Here is a 27,738-nt window from a genome sequence, read left to right as displayed (position 1 = left end):
GGTCTGTGCAATGATAACTCAGCCCACTTGTGTAAATCAATTGTTATACAGTATTTAAGTGCATGATCAAATATTGGGTTTCCACTGGATCTTTTCCACACTCAGTGAATGGGCAGTTAGTCAACATTTATTTTATTCTCCAAATTGAGTGCGGGACTGACAGCAAAATTGATGGCATTGCACAATACAAAATGATAAATTTCCTCCACTGGAAGGATTCCTGTGTGGAAAGCATTTTTTTCTTGCTTTCACTAAAATAGCTGACCATGCAACACTTCTACAGACCTGCTGTCCACAAAAAATAAAACACACACCATTAATATCCAGCTGCAAAAATTTGGGCTGAACAGTAAAACCAGTGTTTTCCACAACAAACTGTCTTCTATTTGTTAGTTCTAAGCAGCCAGTACAGCTGAGAGAAGAGATAATTAGTAATCTCTTCCCTCATGTTCAGCATCTACAGAGTTGTAAAACCAAACAAAGATTTATTACCTTTGTTCAAGTCTATGAAGGGCAACAGGGTAGATTAGGTACTGCTGAGTACCAAACCAGAAGAAATGGAGTTACACACAGGTGTGGAGTTACTGTTAAAAAGAAGAGAGCAGTTTTTCTTCCAAGAACTCAAGATGAATTTTCTGAGCTTGCCTGTGTTAGCTTTTGAGCAGTTAAATATGCAACCTTAATGGTCTTTTAATGTAAAATGCTAATGATTTCTAATCTTTCAGATCAAATCTTGAGTTTTGTATTCATTTTTACCCAGGTGCCATTGGTGGAAATCTGTATTGCTGGAATGTGAGAGTAAAATGTGGCCTTAAATACTCTGGGACTTGGTCTGATGTTTAGAAGTATTACTGCATATAATAAGATAAACATTCTTTATTGCTTCCTATGCCTTGAACTGATCTACAGCAAACATTTTTTTAATTACTTCTAATTCTCCCTCAGCTTTTTTCATAGATCATCTCACACTAATGCCTTATGTGCCAACTCTTAAACAGTTAAGCTGAGGCTAAAGCCTGTCCACTGTGATAAAAGATCTCCAAATTTCATCTGCATGTACAACTCCAGAAGATTTCTGATTATTTTTTTCTTCTTCTTCTTCTTTATTTTAGGACAATTATATGCAGAAAGACGGGCAGCAAACAGCAGAGCGTGAAAGCCATTGATGTTAAAATTGAAACCGAGCCCTTTGTGAATGACCAATATGATGCTTTTTGTGTAAAGGATGAAGGTCAGAACTGATATATTATTAAAATAATGCACAGTCATCACTGTCTTGCAACATTAAAAGTTTTGCCTTCAATTTTTCTACTGCTGAGAGGCAAAGAGGGAATATTAAGGAATAAATCATTATAGTAATCACCCGCTAAGTGAGCCAACTGCACTAGCAAAGACATTGGTTGCAGGAAATAAATTGCATTATCTTTTGTCTTTGCTGCAGTTTAGCAAGTTCAAACAGCACTACTGATCTGGAAGAACCCATTTTGGTGTTCACAGAACATCAATTATGGAAAAGAATATATCTGGCACCAATACAGCTGAGATGCCTGAAGCATCTCCCATTCTCAGCACTGTTAACTGAATGTAACTCAGAAAGCTGACTCCCAGACGCAAAACACCACACTGTTGCATATCTATCAGTATACAACATTTGTATGCAAATAACTTCATTGCCTCCATTTTAGTTTTGTTTGTTTTGTTTTGTTGGGGTTTTTTTTGTTAACAAGTGTAGACCAGCCCGCTAGGGACTCTGATATATCATGGATGATTCTGAAAACTAAATTATTTCCAATTTAAGTTGATGCTTAAACTTTTTGATATTCAAATGTCAGAGCCCACAAGCAAAGATGGATTCTGAAGGCACAAAGTAAATTGTTACTGATAGGCAGGGTTGCATAAAGAAGTTTGGGAACCCCTGAAACAGATTGTTGATGTCCGCAGTGAAGTTTCGCATCTCATTTCCAAGAAAAGCAGGAGCAAGCAGATGGCATTTACTGAGAAACGATAAGTTCACAACACAGGGGAGCATTTTGATAAACAGTCAGTGACAGCAGTGGGAATGAAAATATGGTTGAAGTGAAATGTGGCAGAGGTGATGCATATTTGATGTGCACCCAGTCATTCAAAAATCACAGAGTTTGACCATCCTCTCAAGTAACCCTCATGATATCAACGCCAGGCTCCGTGCTGCTATGAGCGATGCCAGCTCCGTCACCCGGTTGCTAATGTTGTCACACAAGCACCTTTGTGCTTTCTTCCATGCTGCTCCTCACATATAGGAGCAGCTCCCTGTAAACATCTGCAAAACTCTCTCATTGTCTTCCTTCAAATCTCTCTTTTGTCACCATCCCCCCCTTGAGAAAAACCTTGCGGTGGGTGGGACAGCTGTGGGATGCTGAAATCATTGCTCTGGCCACTATTGTTCCATTGTGCCCTTGTGCTCCCCTGTCTCTCTCCACCTGCTGCGTCTGAGCTTACATGTAGATGCTGGATTTCGGGGAAGGAACTGCATTTGCCTTTTGCATTTGGTCACTGCTCGTGGTAAAAGTGAAGCTAAGAACATAGTCTGAGAATGCTTGTTGGAAAGGAGTACTACACAGGACTCAGAAACTGCATACTTAAAACTCAGGGGAAAATTTGGATCTTTTGCAAAGAAGAGACAATTGATGAACATGTTTTGTACAAGGCAGGGAGTTTCCTGATGACAGAATGGGATGATCATGCCAATGCACTCACCAAACAGTCCTTACACAGAGAAACATTTCTGGATGACAATAAGGTCCCCTCTTCTTTAAATATATAAAAAATGTTGGAGGCAGAGTCAATGTTTGAATAGAAAGGCTTAAGCGAAGTTGTGTGGCAAAGCCTAGCCTGTAGTTGGTATGAAAAGAGCAAATTCCAGAAAGGAAACAGCCTTAACATGCAAGTGTAGCACACAATAACACACAGGCCAGCACAAAGCAGTTGACTGATGAAAGAACATCCTACACCTCAGGGATGCCACTTTCAGTTTGGGGAAGTAAGTATCCAGTAATAAGCAGCAACAACAAACCCTGCAGCCCAGACTCAGACACAGCATATCTGTTCTGCTGGTTTGTACACGTGGCTAATATCTACGCGTCTAAGTTATGATGAATGAATTGTTTCTTACTTGAAACCTCCTGAGTATTTTTTTCTTTTAGAAAAGTGGACACTGCTTTTAATTGATACAATTTCAACTATAATATAGTAATACATTAGCATTAGGACCTGTGTATTGAAATCAAGGACAAAAAGCAAGTTGTTTTGCCCTGCCCAAAATCCCAGGTTTCTTACACTGAGACCTATGTCCCCATACACAATAACCGCAAGCCCTTTTGTTTCTTCCATATCCATCCAACCAATAATCTGCAGTCCCATATGAAATTAATTGGGTTCTTTCTCCAGTATTTCTTAACCTCACCCTCTACCCATCATCTCCCCACCTTTGGGACACTCTCAGCTCCTTGCTGGGTCTGGGCATGGCTGGCTGGGCAGGGGTGGCATGTGTTGTGGCTGCCTTGGAGGTATGAATACGCTGGTTTGTCCATCTGTATGCAATGCCGATCGGCTGGCCAACACTGCCTGTGGGGACACTTGTAAAAGCTGAGTCTGACCTATGCCCATCCCAATGGAACAGACGCCCGGCTTTGGCTCTTTCCTATTTTAAACTCATCTTACCAAAATGAGCAGACACTCAGCAGCTTTCCCTCTTTGTCAGACTTGGCTGAGATCAGGCAAAGGCTCAGACAGACTGACAGGTTGACGACCGACAGAGGGAACAGTCACATCAGCCTTCTCTTCTTCAGAAACTAAGTTGATTATAGTAACTCTTCACAACTCTATTTTAGAGTTGTGCAAAGGGCATCTCGAACCACCATGAAACTTCTAGTAAAAACCGTCACAAAATTCCCTTCTTAGGCCTTGATTTATAATTAATCTTTATTCAATTAACATTCAGCATGTGAATGAGTTCAGTTGAATTGCTTTAGCATACACCTCAGCATGCCTCAACAGTCGGGGCAGCGGGCAGATGCTAGCAAGAGCTCTGGGTGTGCTTACAGGATTAGGCTTTTACAAATAAAAATCCTGAAGAGAGAGAGACCTTTTTTCTTCTTTTTTTTTTTTGTGCTTCTGAAATTAATTTTGTTCTGTACACACAGAAGAATCACAGCAATCTTTGATACTGAGTTATGTTTTACAGGGAATTCGTACTAAGAGTTATGTTTGATAGGGAGAGATGTAGCTGTAATGTTTTATGAATTCTGTGAGTATAGCTGCCGTTTTTGCAGTACAGAAAAATGTGTCTTCTCAGTTTCTTGTAAACAAATGTTTTATGCAGTGGTGACAGTGAGGAAGAAAACTCTGTACCAGCTCAGGATCTGCTGAGATCAGAAAATTTTCTCTTAGCCCTGAGTGCAAAAAATCACCTAAAAATGTATTGGAGTCTGCCTATTCTGAAAATGGAGTATCACACGTAAGTCAGATCTGGCCCACAGAGTGTGTGTTTATTCTCTATCAAAGCTCATAAGAAAATGCCCCAAAGAATAAAAGAGATAAAGCAAGAAAAACAGAAAGCTGGAATTTTTCCTACCAGTCTTTTTTTTTTTTTTGGGGGACCACATACCATTCAATTTCATATATATATATATATATATAATCCTCTCAGTTCCCTTTCTTGTATTTTTTTAAATGCAACAAAGGAAAGATCTCTTTGTTAATAGCTCCAAAGTTTTGCTGGTTCTTTCTTTTGGTGACCCACTGATATTTACAGGCAACAAGTAAGATCTCTATTCCATATGGCTTTGATTTGCTGCCACCACAGAAAAACTAAACAGGCAGCAACTTGTAGTAGCATACAGCATAAATGCAAATCAAACTTTGTTAAACATGACTGCTGGCTCCAGATACCCATCAAAGCTTGATGGTTTATGTACATATTTCAGTTTGCCTTTTTCAGCAGTAAGAAAAACAGAAATTAGTGTGTTCTTTACAGCAAACATATTAAATGTACTTTACAATCAAACTGCAATTTGCTTTATGTAGTATTTGGACCATTTATTTGTCATGCTTTGCTGTGGATATGAAGTTTTTCATTTTTTCATTGCTACAGCTTTCTTTTCCAGAGCTTTGCATATAGCTAACTAATTTCCAGCTACCTGGTGATGTCATTTAAACTAATAAATTCTTACAAGCCCTATCTGATGAAAGAGGTATTGGCATCCTAACATTGGTAGCTTACAAGCAGCACTTATATTGGCTATGATTGAGTTTTGGTTCTTTGTACTCCATTTGTACTAAGTATTTTTATCAAAAAAGAAAAATTCCATATAATTCAGTGTCTCTGCAATCAAGAAGTAAAACAAACATCCACACTCATCATTCATAGGGCTGAGTGTTAAGAGTTGCATTTTCCAATTTCTTAATGGCAAGGTGACATCCTATAAATTCCAGCGGTCTCTCTGGAAAAACTCTGCTGAATTGGATGGTTGTAACAGGGGATGTTTTATGTCAAAGGCGATGTTTCATGTCAGTTTTCAGAGCATCATACACAGTTAAATTGGCAATTGTAGATAATCAAATTTCAGTAGCTTCCCAGTTCTGCCAGGTGGCGTAGAAGCTGAAGTCTGCATCTTTTTCATGTTGATGGTGGTTTTTTGCATTGATCTTAGGCTGTTTTTTCTGTAGACAGTATTTTATCAAACATCTCAAAAAAATCTATACAAACTGATGGGACACACTTGTAGTTTAAATCAAGAAGATGCTTCTGGAGGAATCTGGGTTGGGGAGGAGGGGTGCTGTGTTCTTAAAGTTACTTGTGTCGACTCTTTGCCGGAAATCACCTGTCACAAACTCCTTTCCACACATGGTTTGGAGTTAAAGTTACTCTTCAGAGGGGCCCTAATTCCTAAAAGCCAATCACGACTGAATGTGCTAACTCAATTAACAAGAGGCGTCTTCAGTCCCTTGTAAAAAATAGTTACTGAGTCTCTGCAAAGTCTGTAACCAGAGTCATCTCTAGCCCTAACGTATCTATGCTCAACACCTATCTTTGCTGTGCCACATATTCCCATTCAGTTGTCAGATGTTGACTCCATCCTGATTTCTACCCATGTATATTGAGTTCTTTATTGACCGTGGTGGTGATTTTTCACTCCAGGAGACAGTGTCTACCAAATTACTGCTGACATGAGGATCTTCTGTGTACTTCAGCATTGCCTTATATCTGTGCTGTGCTGTGTCTCTGTGTAACCCAGTCCATCCTTGCTTACTGGAGGTCAGCCATCAAGGTATGGAGCCCTGTTAGGTGTTTGGCCTCACTGTCAGTATGTGGCAAACTCAGGGAGGATCATGATGTCCAGAACTGGATTCCAAGTTTCCAGGTTTGAGATGTGACCTCGCACACAAGCAGGCAGAGCATGGGATCTGCTGGATGGGGTCCGAGTATCATGCACATCAGGCTCTTCTACTGGGAAGCATGCAATGGGCTCATTTTTTAGCAAGCATGAAGAAAATATGCTGGTTTATGGGAGGATAGATGAGGGGAAAAGCAGTGCTGCGGACAAAGAGTTCAGCACTGGAGGAGCCCCATCCTCATCTACCGGCGTCACCACTCCAGGCAACCCCTGTGGTCTCCTTAACAAAGAGCACTACTGTTCCTCTACATGACAAGCTGCTGCCAACACACCCTCTGTCACGCTTCGTGGCCCAGATCTGCCTCCTCTCTTCCAGCAAGAAAACGGCCTGAATGCCAGCCCTGAGCACAGGCTGTTGTTCCAAACAAGCCCATGCTTTTCCAGCTCCTGGTACAAAGGCTGCAGACAAAAACCTGAAGCCTGTCCCTAGAAGTGGCTCAGTGTGATGAGCTGCTGTGCCAGTGTCACTTCTGTACATGTACCAGAAAGAACAGGTTTGGCAAAAGGCTGAGCAGGAATTGTCATAGCAACTGAGACTGCAGCAGGACGAGGATCTGTAAGATGCTGCAACCCAGAAAATTCCTGTACATCTTACACAGGAGAGGACGGCAGCAAAATGGATGTAGGAACTAGAGTATGTCTTTGCAGGGTATCAGCTTTCACTTATGTTTGTCTGTGCTGTCACTCAATATGCTCTGCAGCAAAGACGTGACCTTACAAAGTCTCATATGAGAGAGTCAAAAGTTCCCCATACAGTGTTCATCCATGAACATCTTTAAAATCTCTGCTTTTCTTCCTATTCACACTTCAGCCAGATCTCTCTTTCAGGATCTCGTTTCAGGATCTCTCTGTTACCACATCTGTTGCCAAATTTTACAGTAAAGCTCCCTTCAGCTTTCTTCTTTCCTGGAAGGTTAGAATGTGCTTTTTGAATGTGTTTGCCATATTTAACTAATGTAAGTGTTACTTTTCTGCTTCCTCTGGCTACAGGATTAAGAAGCAAGGCTTTGTAGATAAGAATACCCACTGACATATAATTGTCCCATATAGCCTTGGGATCAATACATCCCTCAGAGCAGATACACAGCTCCCATTTGTACCGATGGAAGTAGCTACATAAATAAAGTACATGAAATGCAGGGCTCTGTAGCTTTCCTAGGAGGCAATAAAATATTTTTTTATTCCTTTCATCCACATCAATCTCTATTCATCCAACCAGTTCACAGGAAAGGCATTAGCTGCTAACTGCTCCTCACTTCCTCAGATGCCAAGCCTCCATAAGACCGTACATAAACTGAGCTTTGTGTAGCCTCAAGAGCTTGTTTTTTCTGTCACTGTGTGTGTGCATAACTCCCACTAACTTCTGAAGGTGTTAGGCAGTATATATGTATGTGTACAGTATGGAGAATAGACTTCAAAGCTTTGACTTCAGTAGAGTGTCCCTTAAATTAGTGGCAGATGTTTTTCAGCATACGCAGTTGAGAAGTGGTTAGCGAGGTCTATCAGACAATTTCTAAAAACTTGATCCAAAAGAACTTTCACAGAGCATGGATGTTTATCGTAGGATTTTAATTTCACTACAAGGTAAACAACTGGCAACATAAATACATTGTATTTCTAAATAAACATGTATTTACCTACGCCTGGGTCAGAAATGGGTAGATGATGGGAAAAGCTGCAGCCAGGACTCACAAGGATCTTGCAGAATGTCCCTGGGGCAAAAGCAGGAAAGCCTGAGCTTTTGCAGAAAGTAGAATGAAAAAAGCTTTTCTGTCAAAACTATCGCCCATTGAAAACCCTGGACATGAACTGGTGTCAATGGAAATGTTGTTTGTAAGATCTTGTGCTGATGCTGTCCTAATAGTAGATGCTAGCAAAGTAGCAAGGGTGCTCTCTGAAGATGTTTCTCCTTCTGCATGTTTCAGAGCATAGTCCTGGAGGTCACTTTTTCAGCTTCCAAACAAAAGTCTTCCCGAGGAACATAATCTTTGCTTAGCCAACTAAGTAATTAGGTTTTTGTACCAAGGCAAACTGTTTCAACAGGAGAGATCAATACTAGAGCACAGACCTGGCCCTAAGTTTCCCTTATCCCATATAATTACCAGAACTCCTGAGCTATTACCTATTAGCCTTTTCATTTTTGGTTGTTCTGTATCAGGACAAAAGCAGGTTTTGAATCTTCAGTTACTTTGGCAAGTGGAACAGTTGTTTTGTCTTCTGCAGTCAATAAGGGCTCTAGAACCACTGAAAAAAATCCAGGATTTGAGAAAGAATATAGAAGTGCTGATTTACACCAACACTGCACACTTTGTCCATTGGGTTTCTTGGTAAAATAATGTTTTTTCATTATAGGTTGTTTGTTTGTTTTGTTTTTCTGTAACAAAGAGATGTCTATTCCAAAAGGGACTGTAAAAAATCTGGAGGAAAAGGGAACATGGCAAACCTCTCTTGAAGAGCACTTCTGAGAGAGGAAGATTTTTGAGAGAAGAGAAACCACAATGCCTAGAAGTTCTCTAGAAGATTTTGACCCACCTTGTTCACAATAGGCAAGATTGTTCAAACCTGAAATAGAGAGCTAAAATTCAGTTTACACTGATATTGGGGATTGTCTGTCTGCCTCCTCTCTGCACTTCTTTCATGCAACAAAAAACTCAAATCAGTTTTGTTATTGTTTATAGTAATTTTTGCATCCTGGCTTTTAGTGCTGTCAGCAGAAATATTACCATACATCTTGTTAGACTTTATATCCTGATAAATTTAGCTCTTCAGATTCTCACAGACACCAGAGCTATGTTACCCCCCTGGGTGTTGTTAAGTTGAAGAGCACAAGTCACCCTTTATTTTAGGGTGTCTCTAACCTAAAATAGGGGAAATTTGAGTATCTGGGAAGAAACTTTTGATTTTGAGAATGACTAGAATATTAGAGAGAGTCTGAAAAACGACTGACATCCACCTGGACCTTTTGTTTCTGTGAACATGGACTGGGTCATTGCTCAGTCTCTGCCTGCTTGCTACGGTGTAGTAGACATTAAAGTGCTGGTCTTAAACAATTTCACAAGGTTTTCTGCAGTTCAGAAAAATGACTGTGTCCAAGCTTTTGCTTTCCAGTCCCAACCTACCCAAGCCTTTGTTAGCCTTTGTAGAAGAAGGCAGAGAAGACAGCTGTAGCTTGATAGCCTGGGCTGATTTGTTGGAAACAAAGCCCCTCTAGATGCATTACTGTTACACATCAATAAATCACAGTTATCACATCACAGTTATAGCCCAATATATACCTTCCCAGGTACAGCTGAAAACAGTTATGAAGGAGGATTAGGGCAGGAATCAGATGAGATGTACGAGTTCTGTGGACATGTGGACATTTGTCCTCAGAGTAACTCTTTTAGCACTGCTTTAAAGACTACTGCAAGGTCTCTACAGTCTCATTTCTTTTTTTCTTTCCAGACAAGCCCTGCGGAGACCCACCATCCTTCCCCCACACGATCCTGCACGGCCACACCGGCTTTGAAATGGGGGATGAGCTGCTGTATGTTTGCGCCCAAGGGTACGTCATGGGCAACAAGGAGACGGCGTTCACGCTGCTCTGCGACAGCTGCGGGGAGTGGTACGGGCAGGTTCAGGCCTGTGTCAAAGGTAAGCTCACCCAGCACATGGAGCATCCCTCTGGGATGTTGCAGCCTCCCATCGGCCCAACTGAGATAGTTTCAGGCTTACAGGGGTGTCTCCTGGGCACGCGCAGTCCCAGTGAAGGTCTTGGTGACTAGAGCAACAACGACTCAGCTGGCCCAACAGGGCTTTTACAATCCCATTGGTACACATCTCTGGTAAACCACAGGGGACGATAACTTATTCATACTTACATGAGCATAAAGTTTCTTTCTGGGTAGCAGGAGCCATTCAAAACAAAAAAATGGATTTTTTTATGCCATATTTATGTTTTCCATATCTGCTAACCCCATTTCAGGGATTCACTGAGTCTTATCCCATGGTTGCCATCCAGCTCCTGCCTTCCAGTCCACCGTCTTCCTTCTTGTTTCCCCAATACCCTTTTTCTTTAGTATTGAACATAATTTTTAGTTACTGGAAAATAGCCTTTGAGAAGATCCTTTACCTGCGTATTTAATATCAGAACCAGTCCCATTCTGGAAGTCAGCTGTTCATAATCTTGTATGTGCTCATTCTGATACTGGATGAGGTTTGTAACTTTTCAATGTACTTACTTTGTTTACTCAAAGAAAGAGATTACTATGGATGTTACAAGAAATACTGGAGGTATTTTTTTCATAGTTCAAAAGCCATGCCCAGGCAGTGTTAGTGAGCCAAAGACATTGTTTACCAGATAGAGTGTACAATGCAGGTTTTTTATATCTTCTGCTATGTTTATTTTCACACAAAGCCACAGAGTTGCTACAGAGCAGGCTACTGAAATGAAAACTTGGTGTTTGTTCTCACTTTTGGGAACCTAGAGCAAGTACAGAGAAAAGCCAGTGTCTTTCTGTAGGCGTGCACTAAGCATGGCCTGCATGCAAATAACATCTTTCCTTACCATAGACATGCTGAGGCTGTCCATGGCTTCATCACCCGGTCACCAGCCTTATGTCTGCTACACACATGTGATGCTACACACCGAGGCCCCTGAGATAGCATCCTCCTTACAGAAAAGATGAGATGCCACAGTGGTACTGTGGCCCCATGGAGACGGGGTCAATACCTCTCAAGGGCACAGCAGACCCATGTGCAACTCCCTCCGCTTCTTTATATTTTCTAGGTTGAATTGAGCTGACCATCCTTTAGCCGTTCTTGGATTTTTATTTGGGATGCAAAATAGCTGTCTATCTTTTAAGCCCTAAGCTTTGTCCACTGGCTTGTAAGAAGCTAGTTTGGCTGATCTGAGCTTTTACTAGCCCTTTCCTACTAGTTGCTTTAGCACTTTTGAACTTCTGGCTTTACATATGTGAAACATCCTGCTTCCATTTGATAGGTTAGGAAAATTAAAGACCTATGTAAGTTAGAAGAGCTGCCTGTGCCACGGAAGAAGTCTGTGACAGAGTGACAGAAATACAGTTTGGGTTAGAGCTAAGCAGTGAGATGGCAAAGTTAAAAAAAAGTGTATTATTTTTTAATTTGCCCCAGTAAAAAGGTGTACAATTTTTCTCTTGTACCATGCTTTCAGGATTTTTGTCTACAAACAGAACAGTAGGTACCCAAATATTTCTCCATTAAAAGGAATGAAAGTGGATTTTCTTACCGAATAACTTGACTCAAGGAATCAGGCTTCTATTAAAAAAAATCCAAACCAAAATGTAGAAGCTCTGGGAAATTATAATAATTTGATTATAATAATGACATTTCCTAGATCTAAACCTTCAAGAAAATCCACCTTTATATGTTAGTTAAATTCTGCAGCAAACTTTTAACTTTAGCCTTGTTTAAACATAAGCTAAATATTTTCATGAGTTCAGATTTGGATGCAATCTGAATTCTGCTTTCTCATTCTCTTTCTCACATTACCCTGCTCAATGCATAAAGCTCACGATTTTTCCAATATTTAAGAACAGTCATTAGACTATCTTACTTTTTTTTTTCAGAGAGATACCACACCTTTAAGATGATATATCTGACAAAACAGATAAATTTGAAGCAAAGGAATGGGCAGCTGTTGGGTAGCTGATCTGTCTATATGGGCTGGAGTTTGCATATCCGTTTCAGAACCTATATATGCCTTAATGCCCAGGGACTTGCAAGGAGTTATTTTTACTCATGAATATATACCACCAGGCAGTGGATAATCATGAGAAAAGGTCAAACTTGTTCTTAGTAGAAATGGGTCAAGTCTGTGCACCAGGGAACCAGACACTCAAAACCATACAAATGGTATAGAGATTAAAAAAAAAAAAAAAAAAAAATTCCAGCATTTTTTTAAACTTTTTCAGCTTCCAGAACTGTTCTTATAAACAGCAGTTCAGATGATTAAGTGAAATACTACAGGGAGTGAAGGAGGAGCATGGAGGGAGAGAAGGAAAAAAGAGTATCTACATCTGATAACCCAGTGGGCCTGAATCTCCTATAATCCGCACCGAATTGATACTTCTTTTTCCTTCACTGAGGTTAGTGAAAATGCTAACTTTATCACACATAGAAATAAAACTGTATTACACCAAAGTACGAAAGGGAAAGAATCAGGCCATTTAAGTTGTGTGTGTTTCACTGTTTCCCCTGGGTAAATAGGCTATTTCCCCTGTTTTGCCTCAGTCTTTCACACAGCTGCAGGGGAGAGAAAAATATTTTTAAAAGAAATAGGAAAGTGTGGCTGTAAAATCACAAACACCAATACTGGAACTTGGGAGCAGATGTAATATGGTGGATTATGAATTTTAAAATTATTTAAATGTAGATGTCATGCTGAGGGGCTTCCTTTGATTAGTGTTTTTCAAACACTTTAAGGACCTGCGATAGAAAGTGCAATACATGTTCAATTAATAATTATATATTCAGTCCTCCTGATCACAATTCTTTAAGAAAGGAGGCTTTACAGGAAGACTGAAATGTGTGATACTAGGGTTCATTATTTTTTAAAAAGTAGGAATTCAGTGAAAAAGAACAAAAAAAAGGAATTTAATTAAAAGAAACCTGATTTAGTTGACAGATATTTGGGGGTCATAGGAGAGAGGAGAAAAATTATTACGTACTCCAGAAGTCAGCGCACACACTGCTTTTTAAGTGCTTTGAGGCAAGAGAGTAACTTCCCTATCCTGAAGGTTAATGATGGGACTTAACGGAGAATTTATATCCCTGTTGTCAGAGGAAAGATGGTCATGAAGCCACTTCAGTGAACATTTAAGTGCTGTGTTTAGAGACTGGTAAGATGATATGATTCCCTTGTTCTGCATCTGCGCCGGGTGAGCAACGGGAAATGTGAGGTGGTCCTGATGCTCTTACACCAACACAGCTCAACCATGGGGAGAAAACTCCAGTCAGAGGATTAAAAGCTATAAGGACAGTTCCTACATCTTGGACCATCTCTGAGACTGGGGCAAGTCACTATAATACTCTCTGCTGCTTACTCCACCTTATCCATGAAAGAGTGATAATGTTTATCCAGCTTCATAAGAGAAGATTTGCGGATGTTACAGCTGCGTATTGCTGTACTACTTGGTAACTGCCACATTATAATGCCCAGCTGTCCAAGCAGAATGTCAGACTAAACAGCAATAACTGGGTTTTTCTCTTGTTTGTGTAAAAGCATTGAGCCTGCTTTATATTCCCAGTTGCTCACCCAGAGCAAAAACGGGGTCGAAGAACTATCATTGTAGCAGTGTCTAAATATAGCACTTAAATGTTCTTTGAAGTAGCTTTATGATCATCTTTCCTCTCTGTTTTGATCCAGTTAGAAGAGATAGGGTCCATTCTGGCACACAGGATGTCAGTGTACAACCATAGAGTTGGCAAATTCATAAAGGAAATGAAATGAAAAAAATATATTATGCATCAATATACATATAATCCAAAATATGTGGCAAAACTTGGCTATGAGCATAACTGAACAAAATCATTTCAGGGTTATATTAAGTGGATTCTGGATACAGTAAAATATGTTGGAAATTAAGAAAACAGTACATCACAAATTGCTTTAATGTGCATTTTGCACACCCGGTAATGGACTGTAATTTGTAACCAAGATGCTTTTTAAGAAAAAAAAGTGGCTCTGTATAGTTAGTGTTTCCTGAATTTTCTGATCATGAAAAGAGGCTGTGTTCTAGCTGGAAACACAGGGATATTCAACCCAACAAAGCAACTTTAAGCAGAGAACAAGGAAATACATGTTTTTTGCAGTTTATTATTTTTTCTCTTTCTGTGGAGAGAACACATTTGTTTCACAAAATATATCCTGAATTTCGGCATTGTAGCAAGGTCTGAAAGCAGATGGATACATGACATGCTGTGGCTGTCCTGCAGGCACAGAGACTAAAGTGACCATTGCCAAATGATGTTTTTTTTTTTTTTCCCCAAATGAACCATGGGTTCAATATCAGAAGCACTAATACTACCATTTTGGGGGGAGGCGGAGGAGGGGGGGGAGGTCAGGGCTGCATTGCATTAGGCTGCATCTTTGAGAGTTTGATTTCTGAAAGAGAAGGCAGATTAGATGGCTGGGAAATCATGTCACATCTCTGCCCTAAAACTGGCTAAGAAGAATGTAATTTATTTATCCTTTTCCCTTGCCTGCTTTGGATTTTTCCAACCAGCTTGTGGCAGGAGAGGTCATATCTTCTGCACATCCAAGGAATCTCTCCAGTGTCAACACTTGGATACTTGTCTACTGTGTTCAGACCTGGTCTAACTTTTCCACACTCAGGACCATACTTCTCATTTCAGTGTAAGGAGGAGTTGGCTGACTTTGACCACCTCTGAAAGCTTCATCTGCAGCTCTGTCTTTTTGCCTGCTTCAACTATTCTCATTACTTCAAATGTTGCTTTCTGATTTTTCAAGAATAGTATTGATTCACATTCATGTGGTCTGTAAGCATGACTAGCCAGCACCATTTAATTCTTTTTCTTTTTTTTTTTTTTTTTTTTAATGGGGAGATTAAAAGAAAATCTCTCTGGCTTTTGATGTTATTTGGGAATGCGGTTTTTTTCCTTCTGAGAGTGCAAAGGGAGAGTTGTGACAGACAAACAAAATCAGCAACAAAATATGTCCATGGCCTGTCAAAACAATTGTTATGACAAACTTTGGTTCTCTTTTCCCGTCTGTCACTGAGCAGTTGTATTAGATTAATGTAAAGTATCGATTTGGCATGAACTGATTCTGCCAAATCGAATTAGTTTAAAAAATTATGACGGGTTATTTATTTATATTAGCAGGCTTTCTGCTAGAACAAAAATCATCATCCTTCTTGTAGCTGTTGCAAAAGACAAACGGCAACACAATTTCTGTCTAGTGTACTCCAGTTGATTTGCGAGGAGTATGTTCGTGTGCCTGATCCAAGTCAAATGGTTAATTCTTTGAGATGCTGTAGTTCACAAATCTGACTGATCTTAGGCAAATCGTCCTACATCCTCTTTTCCTTCCCAGCCTTAAAGATAAGTGCCGCCTTCTTAATGTTTGCTGTAACTGCTCTGAGATTCTTAGAATAAAGATGTTTTTATACAGTAGAAATGTTTATGATGATGGTCTACATAGAATCAAGTTTCAATTTCCTGTACTCCAAAAATACCTCCACAAAATATGCAGTGCACTTTATGGCTGTCCAAAATAGCAACACTCAAAATAGAGCTCGGATGCCAATATGCTATCTAAAAGAAAAATTAAACTGATCCTAGAGTGTGGAAAACCAGACTCTTTGGTTTTGCCTGTCTCTATGTTTGGTCACTGTTTTCACATTAGAATCAAAAGTTGAAGGAGAGGAAAGCTTTTTAGGACTGGATGCTGCCCAGAAAGGACAAGGCTAAATTAAAAGGATTTTACATTTTAATTGAGCTTCACATCTTTGGTAGTATGCCATTTCAGCATCTGTTGCTGTAAAAATGTTCATTTCAGCCTCAGTAATCCCTCAGACAGTGAATCAAAACTCACTGATCCTCAAGTCTGCCAGAGGAGGGTAGGGGTAAGATGTAACAATGACCAAATATAGAAAGATTTTGGTCTTGGACTAATTAATTTTAGTGCTGGCTCTTCTTAAAACCAGACCTGCCTGGATAGGAAGGAAGATGCAACCACTTTTAAATCAGTTGCTAGCTGTTTTAAAAAAGTGTATAAATAAAGGTTACAACTATTTTGATAAGAGATAGAGCTGAATCTACTTTGGCTGTTGCTCTTCAGTACTGAGAATAAAATTCAGGGAGCTGGAAAGCTCAAGAAGGTGCTGAGGAGGTGAGCAAAAAGAAGTGCAAAAGTTGTGCAATCTGTTCCTGGAAAATCAGGCTCACGGCTGACTTAAAAATTGTCACGGTAACACAGACTCACTAAATACTAAGTCCAAGCCCCATTTGAAGGTCTGAGGCCCAGAAGAAAGAATAGAATATTATTACTGTGTAAGTTGATTCAGGATCATATAAATCAAAGCTTCAGAGTAAGGGGGTCTGTATTTCCTTTGATGGTTAGAGATTTCAATAGTTGCTTTCATTCTGGCATCCCATAAGCTAACATTAGTTATGTTGCTAGTCTTTGCTATAAACTGTACAAATATGGGAGATTGCATATGAAAATACATTATAGCAGCTTTACAACTTGGGCCACAATCTGATTGTCAGAAGGAACAAGACTCCCTTATGTGGTGACAAGCAGTGCATAATGAGCTCCAATCTCAGGCTCTCTTTAGACTATAATGGGCTTTTTCTTTCCTCAACTCAGCATTAAGAAAGCACCAATTCATTTCTATACATGCAGGATCAGGCCCAAAGACAGCAGGTTTGATGGAGACTTGATTGATGGTTCAACAAACCCTTAATATGTTCTGATAGACTGAGGACTCTTATTTTTCTAGGAGCGCATGCTCTTTCCTGATGTGCCTATAGGACTTTCTTCTAAAGGGCTGAAAGTGTGTGGCAGGAGAGGCACTAAAGGGGAAGAGCTTCAAATTCTATAAAAAACATATTACTATACTTGTTAAGCATTCACCAATGATCCGGACTGGTCAATAAGATGAATACTAGCTGCCCATTCATATTGCTAACTAAATAATAGGTCTGGAGGAAACAATACAAGCACAGGAATGTAATTTTTCTTCATGCATATGTGTGTGTGCAAATGTAAAAATCAATGTTTCATCCTCAGCTGGATTACTGTAGTCTGAAAAGTAAATGAGTGGCAAAAATAGAGGTACAGGAGACACACAGATGAAGACAGACTGGTGTGATGATTCATCTCAAAAAAGAAAACAATGACTATCACAGTTGGTAAACGGTGAGTTCTCACATTACAATGTCCCAATTCATATAAATCCAATAGACACCTATAGGCTGTCCTGAGAGACACTGGACTTCAGTGAAGCAGGCATGGCAGACATCAACTTTTAGCAGGAGTCTGGATGGTAAGAGGACAAAATGGCTCAAGGCACTGTTTCCATGCAAAGAGAGTGCCAGGTAGAAAAATTCTTAAGTGAAAGCGAGACAAGGGACAAAGTGAGACTAGTATTATTTGATGGCTATTATAAGCGCTACATAGCGATGGCCAGTGCCACACAGAGCTTCATAAATACATTGCTAAAATGCTTCGGTATTCAGAGGTACCTGCCAGTCATTAACAAAAGGCTGGAATACTGTTGGAAATTATTTTAGGATGAATTAGAAAAGTGACAGTCCTGCCAGGAAGCTTTTCACTCTGAGAACTGGATTCCCCTGTCTGTTAAGTCATCTTTACACCAAACGGAAGTTTTCCCTGCTTTGGAGAGGACGGATAGGATCTGGAGGATTACACAAGCAGATGAGGACACCAGGACCAGGAGGGAGAGAGAGATCCATTGTTGGCACTGGTGTATCGTGCACAGGTTTCGCCCTACACCCTTGCTGTGAGATGAGAGGACCTGCTGAGAACATCCAGTTCTCCAGCATGATAGCTTTCACAGAGGTATTAACTCTCCACAGGCTGTGTCGCACATTTCGGTTTCCTCAGCATAACTGCTTTGGTTTCTGGTAGATCCGGACGCTATTCCAAGAAAAATACCTTTTGCTAATACTCATTCTGTTCTGGCACCTGGCTTAAGCTGTTCTGGCAAAAAGTAAGCTGGTGTGAGCTGTATCACCACTAAGTGTTTTTGGTCAGACTGGTTTGACAATATTTCTAATCTTTGTTAAGAGTAGACCAAATATGGCTCTGCCAGAAGTCTGGGAAGCAGTCTCTGAGGAGAATGTGACTCATTCGGAAATTGAGGTGGGCCCCAGATGAAAATGTGATTCAAAGTTGGTTGAGTGTAAAAAGGCAAAAAAAGATAAGGCTTTATGAATGCATTGATTTGTAATTCAGCTTCTCCTATTAATTTCTTGTTTCCCGTGTCATGCCAGGTCTATTGCTTCACTGTCTTCATGAAAGACTAAATGCTCTCTTAAAAAGAAAAACTCTCACCGTGATTCGGTTTGGTTCATTTTCCATAACCCAAGGCACTATTTTCTAGGACTTTTAATGCCAGCATAAATCTCAGCAATTACATCAACTTTCTATGGAGTAAAAATTGTGTGAGCTGAAAATCAACCACCCTGTCTAGTTTGGAAAATTTTTCATTGAGCTGAGGTTTTAGAAGAGTGGAAGAAATATAAATTACAGTGCATTATTTCATTCAAATTCAAACATTTACTTTCATGCTTTGAGTCAAGCCTATTTTGCTATGAGTGGCAGGTCTGTTGAGGCATGGGGAGTACTTCTAAGTCAAACTCAAACTTTATGATGAATCCACCCTTCTGTTGCACTCAGTTATTTTTTTGCCAGTTTGGGTTTGGGTTTTTTTTTTTCTCTTTTCTTTTTGGTAACATTTAGTTTCTTAAAATTGGAAGCTGCAGAGCTGATTGCAGATGGTATTATCTTGATACCCAGGTGTTAGGCTTTAAGTGTTGGAGACAGAGTTTTCTATCCTTACAGTCATGGGTGCATCTTGCTTTCTTCAGATGAAAATGAGCAGAACTCAGTGTCAGCTTTGGTGGTGGGGTCTTCCTCAGGCAGCTCTGAAGAGCTCTCATGGAATGAGAAATACCATTCAGCTCACCTGGCCCCAGGTGTCGTATCACTGCAACACCAAGGTCATTGAAGAAAAGTAATGTAATGACAAAAAACTGAACACAAGGTACTGGAATATAATCCTTTAAAATCAGCTGGCTCAAAAGGATTGAAGTTGCTGTAAAACTTCTAGTTTGGGGGGGGAGGGGTGTAAGTCCGATTAGTAATTGATTACTTTTTGCTATATGTTCCTCTCCACATCCATTTCTTGCTTGAATATGATGAAAATTTTTCCTCAAGTCTGGCAAAAAGAGTCATGTAAGGGAGAGCAAATGTTTGAGAAAACAATAAGCAACTGAAAAAAGTCCTCTAACTGCAGACATTAAGTTATTTATATACATTTTTAAATCTGGAAAGATAAGATATTAGCGGTTAGCATTGACACCTATCCTGATTTTTTTAAAAAACTTGATATTGACTATCAGCTTATGGTGGACCATTCCCTTTTAAATAAGCAGTAACACTGAATGAAAAAATACTCTCTAAAAGTCACTCCTCATTGCACCTTTCTTCTTGGCTTCTTATAACAAATGTGCCCAGTGCTTTTCTGGAGAAATTAAATGTTGGCTTTTGTGGATTTTTGTAATGTTTCTAGATGAAACGGAGGCACACATTGACTATGAAGATAACTTTCCTGATGACAGATCAATACCTATTGTTGAGAATGAACATGTCAATGGCAAAGAGGAAATCAAGCAGGAGAAAGAACAGCTTTCCTTCAGTAAAAGTTCAGAGGAAGGAAGAACTGGAAGTACCAAAGGTGTTACTCAGGACACAGACATTTCTGAAAAAGGAAGCAGGGCACCAACTGAGTCACCTGTGTCACTCCTAAGCCAAAAAAACTTGTTTTGGTTTCCTTCGGAGGCTTTCAGTGAGCCTGAATCAGAGAAAGAGATAGATGATTCCACTAAAGCACAGTTTTCTGAAGGTGATAACCACATTGGAGTGAAGACAGCCTACGATGAACCGGGTGCCAAAATGTTTTATGACAGTGAGGATTTCCCCATTGGACCCATTCTTACAACTAATGATACAAAGGCAGAGATAGATGCAGTTGCCATTACTGACGAGTCGTGGTTAGATGGCTATCCAGTAACACAAGAAGTGGTAGAGGATGATGATGATGAGGGGGATAAAGTTGATGGTTCGATGGGAACAGAAGATGACATCGTCCTCACGACTGACCAACCAAATCACGTTGAAGTAAGAAAATTGGGCAATGGTAGCCCAGCTCCAGAGGAAGGTGTAACACAGATCGCAGCAGCAACAACAAGGATAGATGATGAAGGGGCCAAAGAGACACCGGTACCACTTACGTCAGTGAGTGGTCTGGAGCACTTAAGTGTGAGCAGAGGTTATGATGATGCTGCATGGGACCACCCAACTACATCTCTGGAAACTGTGACTCAGGAGCCCGGTACAACGATGCTGTTTGACATAACCAGCTTAAAAACATCCATGTCAGAAACCTCTGTGATCGTCAGCCCCTCCGATCACACTCTGTATGCAGAACCAAAAGAAACAACTGCCTATCCAGCACAAGTAGCAACCACTGCACCGGCTCCGGATATCATTACTGACACGTCGTCCCAGGAATTAGCTGAGCAAGAAAATCTAACCCAGGGTCTTGGAGAAAAGCCTGGCCCCACTTCTGAGCCATGTGAGGGAGAGGATTGTCCCAAGTCCAGTAAAGGTGCTATCATAGCAGTAATTGTGATTCTTCTCTGCTTGTTACTGGCTGCAGCTGTACTGGCTCTGTGGTTTTTCAAAAAACGGCAGCAGAAAAATTCTGTCTATAAACTGAATGGAAGGTGTCAACCCAGACATCATTGCTACCACCACTACCACCACCAGCACATCGAAATGCAGAAAGTCTAACCAGGGGTCTTTTGGCAGAGATGCTAGGAATCAGAAGAAAAACATATTGATGCTAGAAGGATGACATGACTCATGGATGCTAAAATCCAGCAGTGCAGAAAGCAGAAGAAAAAAAGAATGCTAAAAGAACATAGAAGACAGAAAATATTTCATCCTTTCAAAATCACAGTTTAGCATATTTGACCTTTCAGAGCTAAAGAATATATATGTTTTTATCACAAGGGTCTTTTGGAGACATCAGCAGGACACAGCGTCCTTGGTAGTACATCTACAATTTGTTCTGCTTTTACATTTTGCTCCTATTAATAATAAATTAACTGATTAATTTCTGTGTTACCTGGTTATAATGTAATGGCAGGGCTGGTCTTCTTGGTCTATTCTCAGTGGAAGAGGGAAAGAAGGAGGGAAGGAAGGGAGAAGGATGTTTCTGGAGTAACCACACATTTGGTGTTTGTTCCTTTTTTAGAACCTGCCCAGGCTGGTCAGGATAAGCCACTGTAACAAATTATTACCTGATGTGTCTTAAAAAGAAAAACTATTTGCTACCATACTGTAATGGATAGTATTGCAATGATTACTAAGGTACTTTTCTTCAACGTTGTGAATTTAACAAGCCACAAATGTTGGATCATTATGCTATTTTTCTGGAAGGTGTTCTTTTAGCCTTAGTGAAGAAATGCCATTCTTATACTAATCTTTTTATAGAAATAATGTCTCCCTGGAATTCAGAGAATACTGTAAGTGCCATTCTTCCTTGACTATCTGCAGGAGAGGAGTCAGAGCACCTTTGATTCCAGGTGTTATGATGAATAGCCTTTTATTACAGAGCCAAAGAGTGATGAAGCACTTTCCGGGGGAACCGTATATAAAGTCAGCTGCTTTTCTGAACATGATACCAGCTGACCAAGATACTGAATTTCAATTCACAGCCAGTAGTACCTCTGGTAACTGAAGCCATGTATAATACTTCTGCCATGTGAACTCTGTAGAAGGACTGATTTTCACCATTCTGGTCTCTCATCAGCTGGAGGGGTGTCTGGGGTGGCCATTGGCTATGAGAGATGGGTATCCATTTTGAATGCTGCTTGTTGTGGTTTTAAAGATAAAGAATACCTGGGAAAGAGAGAAATTGCATCCAGTTGATAAAATGCAAACAGTTGGCTCTTAGACTGAGTGTTGGTGTAAAAACACAGAGGCTTTTCCAACAGCATGTTTCATTTCCAACAGTTCTGAACATAAACAGGGAGAGAGGGGAGGATGTTTTCTAGAATCCCTTAACATAGTTCTGATGAGTTTATTACGAAATACTCTTCCTTGCCTTTCTGAATGAACAGGAGAAAGACTGGCAACTGTGAATAATCTGCAGGTCAGAAATAAATTCATTTGCCACTCTATTGTACAGCCTTAGCCAAAATACGCCAGTAGTTCAACACATCGAAATATTGGAGTAAGAAAAGGTGACTGGGTGGAGTTCATCCGTTTTTATGTCTGCCTTGAGTGACAGTAGTAACCATCTCTAACTCCATGGAAGGTAGACTTGATGAAATGGAGTGCAGAATTGGGCCCATCATAGGCACAGCCATCAATCTCGGTGCTGGTAAGGAAAACAAAGCATTGTTAGATGATGGCTATACGTTATCTTGGCGAATTTGACCTCAGAGTGGTAAGAGTTGAATCTAATTGCCTGGCAAGAGCCACATTAAATAAAGAAGGACAGAAACTGTACAGATTTGTAAATATTGTGTTCTCTGACATATGCATGACTTTATGCTTTTAATGCATTCTAGACTATGAAATAACCTAGAATTTCTGTTGTAAACTATTTTTTTATGCAGTAATGTTTTAAAAAAAAACACGATGGATTTCGCACTAAGCAACTTTATGGAGACTGTTAACTCAACTAAAACATACCATCTGTAATCTCATGGAAATATGCTGAAAAATAAACACAGGAACATCCATTAAAAATTTTGTTTAACTGAAAGGTACAAGTATGTGTTACAGTTCCGTGTAGCATCCTTCAAAATGAAAAGTCAATACTACTTGGCTCTGAACATCTGAAAATGAGACTCAAAATCTTACTACAAACAAATTGTACAGGGATCTTATTTGATACTTAGAAAGACTTGTTATTCATGAACCAGAAGAAAATGTACATTAACATAATGTTTTGGAGGTATTTAAATAAAAATCAAATCACAAAAAAAGGGAAAGGAAGTGCTTGTGTGTGTTCTTGTGCAAATCATCCAGTTTGCCCATACGTTTATGGAGAAAAGATAGGACTGTCACTTGGATAATCCTTGTAGAAGACACTTTTGATACTAAAAAGATTAGCTGCAAATTGTTTAGCTTAGGCTGCCAGCACAGTTCTGCTTCAGAAGACCATCTACCCCCTTTGCAGCAGCATCTGTTTGTACTCATGGTTTTCAGTTTACCAGAATGATTCAGGGAGTTTGGGAAAACTAATAAACAGATGGGGATAAACAGCCCATGAATGATACGTTTGACTTAGACCTCCTTTTGTGTGCGAAACTTAGTTAATCAAAGACAATAGGCATGGCAAGCAAAAAATATAGTACAGTAAATACAAAATCTGAAGATGATAAGGTCAAAATACAGTCAGGGATGAGTTACTTATTACAGCAATTAAGAGCTGAAAGTGCCAGCTGTGGGTTGAAATTAAGAAAGAAAAAAGGAAAGGGGGAAATATCAGGAGCGATTTTGTGATGGTGACATCCAGTCATTAAGAGATTGATCTGTTGCTCTGTGATGAAAGTCATGTATTGTCCTCTTCTAGGGAAGCCATGTGTTACAACAGGCTGGCCAGAACCAGCTCGCTGGTGTTAAGACTGAGATACGATCTCCTGTTCCTCTTCTTTCCTTTATTAACAACTACCTATTAGCTGGGCCCCCATCTCATATAGATTGTGTGCTGCTGCGTCTGGGCAGAGTCCTGCATAAATTTGCTGTCAGGCAGGCTGAGAAGTGACACTGTGGGGTGTGACAGTGAAGCTGCTGGCAGTGTTTGGGGGTTCAGGCCCTTGCAACCAAAAGGTGTTTGCTCCCCTTTGTATGGAAACACTGGGATCACAGATTTTAGGTATTTGGGAAGTTCTCAGGCTGAAATCCCCTCAATTTCTGTGCTTGTCCTTGCATTTGCCAGCTAGATGACAATATATGGTTTATTGTGCTGTACTGCTTTATTGCATACTGTACCTTAAAAGCTATTATGTTGGGGATTTGTTGCCACAGGCATTGAAGCCAACATAGATTGATTTTTTTTTCTTTGATGAAAAGAATTTACAGGTTTTTTTATATCCAATAATTTCTACTGGATATAAATATATCCAATATATCCAATAATCCAATGCAAAGACACAACATAATACATAGCTGTGAAAGATCAGAATACATAGCTATGAATGACCATTGTAAAAATTAGAAATTATTAGATAGTTGTAAGGCTTGGCAAACTACAGGGTTACCCCCAGCTCAGGATAACACTTAAATGTTTAATCCCTTTTCAGATAAGTGATAGTGAGAATGGGGCAAAGGCGGAAAGACTCAATTTTTTTTCTTTAAAGTTAGTAGTCACATAAAGTTACATCTCTGACCCCCATATTCCCACTTGAAAGTAAGCCCGTTCCATTACTTTGCAAAATAATTAATCAGGAACAAAGCACATTTGTTACTTCATGCCACTTAAAAGGCCTACCCATGAAACATCAAAGGGAAGAAAAAGTTAAAAATAATCAAAGAAACCTTAGAAAGTTTTTCTACAGAAAAGGTTAGCATTTATAAACTTAAAAATTCAGAACTCTCTACAGAATTTAGTTTCCATATATCATCGGTACTCTAAGGAGAGAGAAGAGGGGAGGGAAGAGAGATGGGTGTCTAAACCGCTGAATATTTCCTTGCCAAAAATAAATAAATAAAAAAGGTGTCTATTTATTTTAATATTTTTTCCTAGGCACTGAAGAGGACTTAAGATACAAACCCCTGATTTGCTGGGGTGTGCAACCCAACTTACTTTGGCTATTTCTTACTTAACTTCTTTTTTGTATATAGCTTAAACTCTCCACACTAGGTCATTCAAGTTTTGAGTCACTAGGAAAAAGAAGTTGCTGTTTAAAGTATGGCAGACAACCAAAAGTTCAGACAGCTGCAATGAAGGATTAGTTGTGGGTTTTTCTCACTGCCTTGCTACAAACTGCATCACAGCTCTATGTTCAAACATTATTAAATGGGAATGTTTTCTCTGGCACTGACTACTTCTCCCCACAGTTTAAGTATTGAATTTTTTTAACTGAAGTAGCTTTGGTTTACAGCTCACATTAGAACTTAAAAACATATTTCCATGGTAGCTGGCATATGCAGACAACTGTTTATTCTCAGTACCAGCCATAATAAACACTTGTACTTTTATAATCCAACAAATCTTTGTCTAATCACAACTCTGTTTCAGAACTGTAAAATTTGCATGCTATTTAAACCATTTTTCATGAAGACTCTCTAGAAATTGAAAGCTTTTCTAAATCTGCCTTCATTATCAATAGAGACCAATAATTCACTGTAAAAGATGTGCAGATACATGGTGGGTATTAACAGCGACAGTCCATTGAGAAAAAGCTTTGTAAAGCAGGACATGCTCTAGGATTTTCAGGGGAATAGCTCATCTTGAGGAGACCCACCTTTATTTCTACCTTAAACTTACTCTGGCAAGTATGAAGAAATGGCACCTCCTCGGTTGGACAGGCTTTCCAGGTGAATTGAGAACAGCATCTGACTAACTTTCGGGTTTATATTTCAGCATTCCAAAGCAGTAAAGCTCTGGAAAATAGAGCAATTTGAATGTGCTTTTGGCTCATGCCTTGTCAACAGAAGTAATGAAGGTCTGCTTGCAGAATCACCACGGTGAACGAAAGGGCCCAACAGGACATTTGAATTCCCATTGAATTTGCCAGAACTGATCATTCTAAAAGTATTTATTTTTCATAGCTGACTTTATTGGCTATCAGAATTGCTGAGACACAGAAGTATGGAGCCTGCGATGATGTTTTATGAGAACAGAATTAAACTTTGAGGAGAAAAATCACTACTACCCTTCTTCCTTTTTTAATGAATATTGCTATTTATGAGGATGAATTAGCAAGAAGCCAGTAATACATGAAGAATTACTATCAGTAAGAGCAGGCATTAATTTGAAAAAGGTGACATACTTAGCACAGTCTGTCAGATACAGTGATTTCCAACCTGTGAATCTCTTCCCTTGCCCAAGCTTTGGTTCTTATGTAAGAAAGATTGTCCCAACAGCCAGCTGTAGTGTTTTTCACGTAACCAAATATCCACTTCAGTGCACCAGTGTTTGTGACTCAGTTGTTTAATCTTCAGCTTTCAAGCAGTTCCCCCTCACGCAGGACCCCATCCAACAAGAGATGAAGCACACAACTCATGTTGCATGCAGATCCTTGTGCTAACCATCTGCCAGAAGATGGACTTCACCCACCGTTCACCTGTAAGTGGTGATGGAACGACATGCTCAGAATTATTGCAGACCTGCTTGTGGGCAGCAACGGAGGATCAGAGGCCAAAAGCAGCTGCCCAAATAGCCAGCTTTGTTACTAGAGACATGAGCAATTATTAAAAAGCATAATTGTACAGCTCTACAACAAGCAATACTACCGAGGTCAACATGAATTTCATCTCCAGGGTCAGCAGACACATAGTACCGATGCTGCGGTCAAGGCAGTCACATGAACACAGTGGCTTCAACAAAATGATGCTTCCCTGAGCATCAGCACCATATTGTAAGCCTTGTCAAAAAAAAAAAGAAATGGAGACAAAATCTAAATATCACTCCAGGTTAGGCAGAAGCTGCTAACATCTGAGGCAGACAACTCATAACTGCAAGAATTTGGGGAGGCAAGAACCATATTCCTGCAGCCTCCCAAGAAGAGCTGGCAGGATCAGAGAAGTGGAAGAAAAGACACTAATTTATTGCAGTCACATGTAAATGTTGGCATTTAACAATAGCAGCAGCAAAAGAAAAATCAGTTGAAAGAACCTGAGAATGCTGAAAAAAGCCACAATAAATACTGAACTGGAAGAGGAGCTATTTCTCATTAGAAAAGAACAAGGGTTTGAGAACTACTTGTACTTATTAAGATTGAACTGGCTTGGGACCATATGTAGTGGAAATTAAGAAAGCCAGAAAAAATCCACAGACACTTGAACAAAAGGAAAAAGGGATCACAGTGCCATTTCAGGAGGCTGCAAGAGTATCAGTTGCCTCCTCAAGTTAAATGGAATGGTAAAGGACATCAGACTTACTTAATGTAGGCTTAAGAAAAATAAATCATTGGCTAATGGACATCTTGGTAAATCATGAAATCCCCGAGAAGGCACAATGGTAGGGGATTTTAGCTGTAAGGTCGAGAGCTGATGAAATGACTGAACATGAAAATAGATCAGCTATGGAAGCCTTAAAGGCAGAATCGCAAGCTTACGAGAAAATTGATAATACCCAAGAGACTTGCAGTAGTTGAATAACTGTTTGAGGAAGAGGAAAAATTAGGGTTCACAAGTGCTAAATATATCCCCAGTGTAAGCCATTGAAGTAGAATCACAAAACAGGTTAACTCTGGTGCTCACTGTTTTACTGGTGGAATGAAAATATTCCAATATTTTACCACACACCTTGGTCTTTAAAAAAGATTA

General features: G+C 39.7%; 1 protein-coding gene across 1 annotated transcript in view; it reads left to right on the top strand.

The window, feature by feature from the left end:
* SUSD5 (sushi domain containing 5) overlaps positions 1-21,021 on the top strand; it is a 41,357-nt gene extending 20,336 nt beyond the window's left edge. The window contains exons 3-5 of the mRNA XM_010582239.1: positions 1,113-1,231; positions 9,879-10,067; positions 19,739-21,021. Of these exons, the coding sequence (XP_010580541.1) occupies positions 1,113-1,231; positions 9,879-10,067; positions 19,739-21,021 (1,591 nt within the window). The remainder of the gene's footprint in view (positions 1-1,112; positions 1,232-9,878; positions 10,068-19,738) is intronic.
* The last annotated feature ends 6,717 nt before the right edge of the window (positions 21,022-27,738 follow it).

The sequence above is a fragment of the Haliaeetus leucocephalus genome, unplaced genomic scaffold (genome assembly GCF_000737465.1).
Source record: "Haliaeetus leucocephalus isolate CR32 unplaced genomic scaffold, Haliaeetus_leucocephalus-4.0 Scaffold83, whole genome shotgun sequence".
Lineage (NCBI taxonomy): Eukaryota > Metazoa > Chordata > Aves > Accipitriformes > Accipitridae > Haliaeetus > Haliaeetus leucocephalus.
Note: the sequence above shows the minus strand (reverse complement) of the source record. Positions and strands in the feature narration are given on the sequence as shown.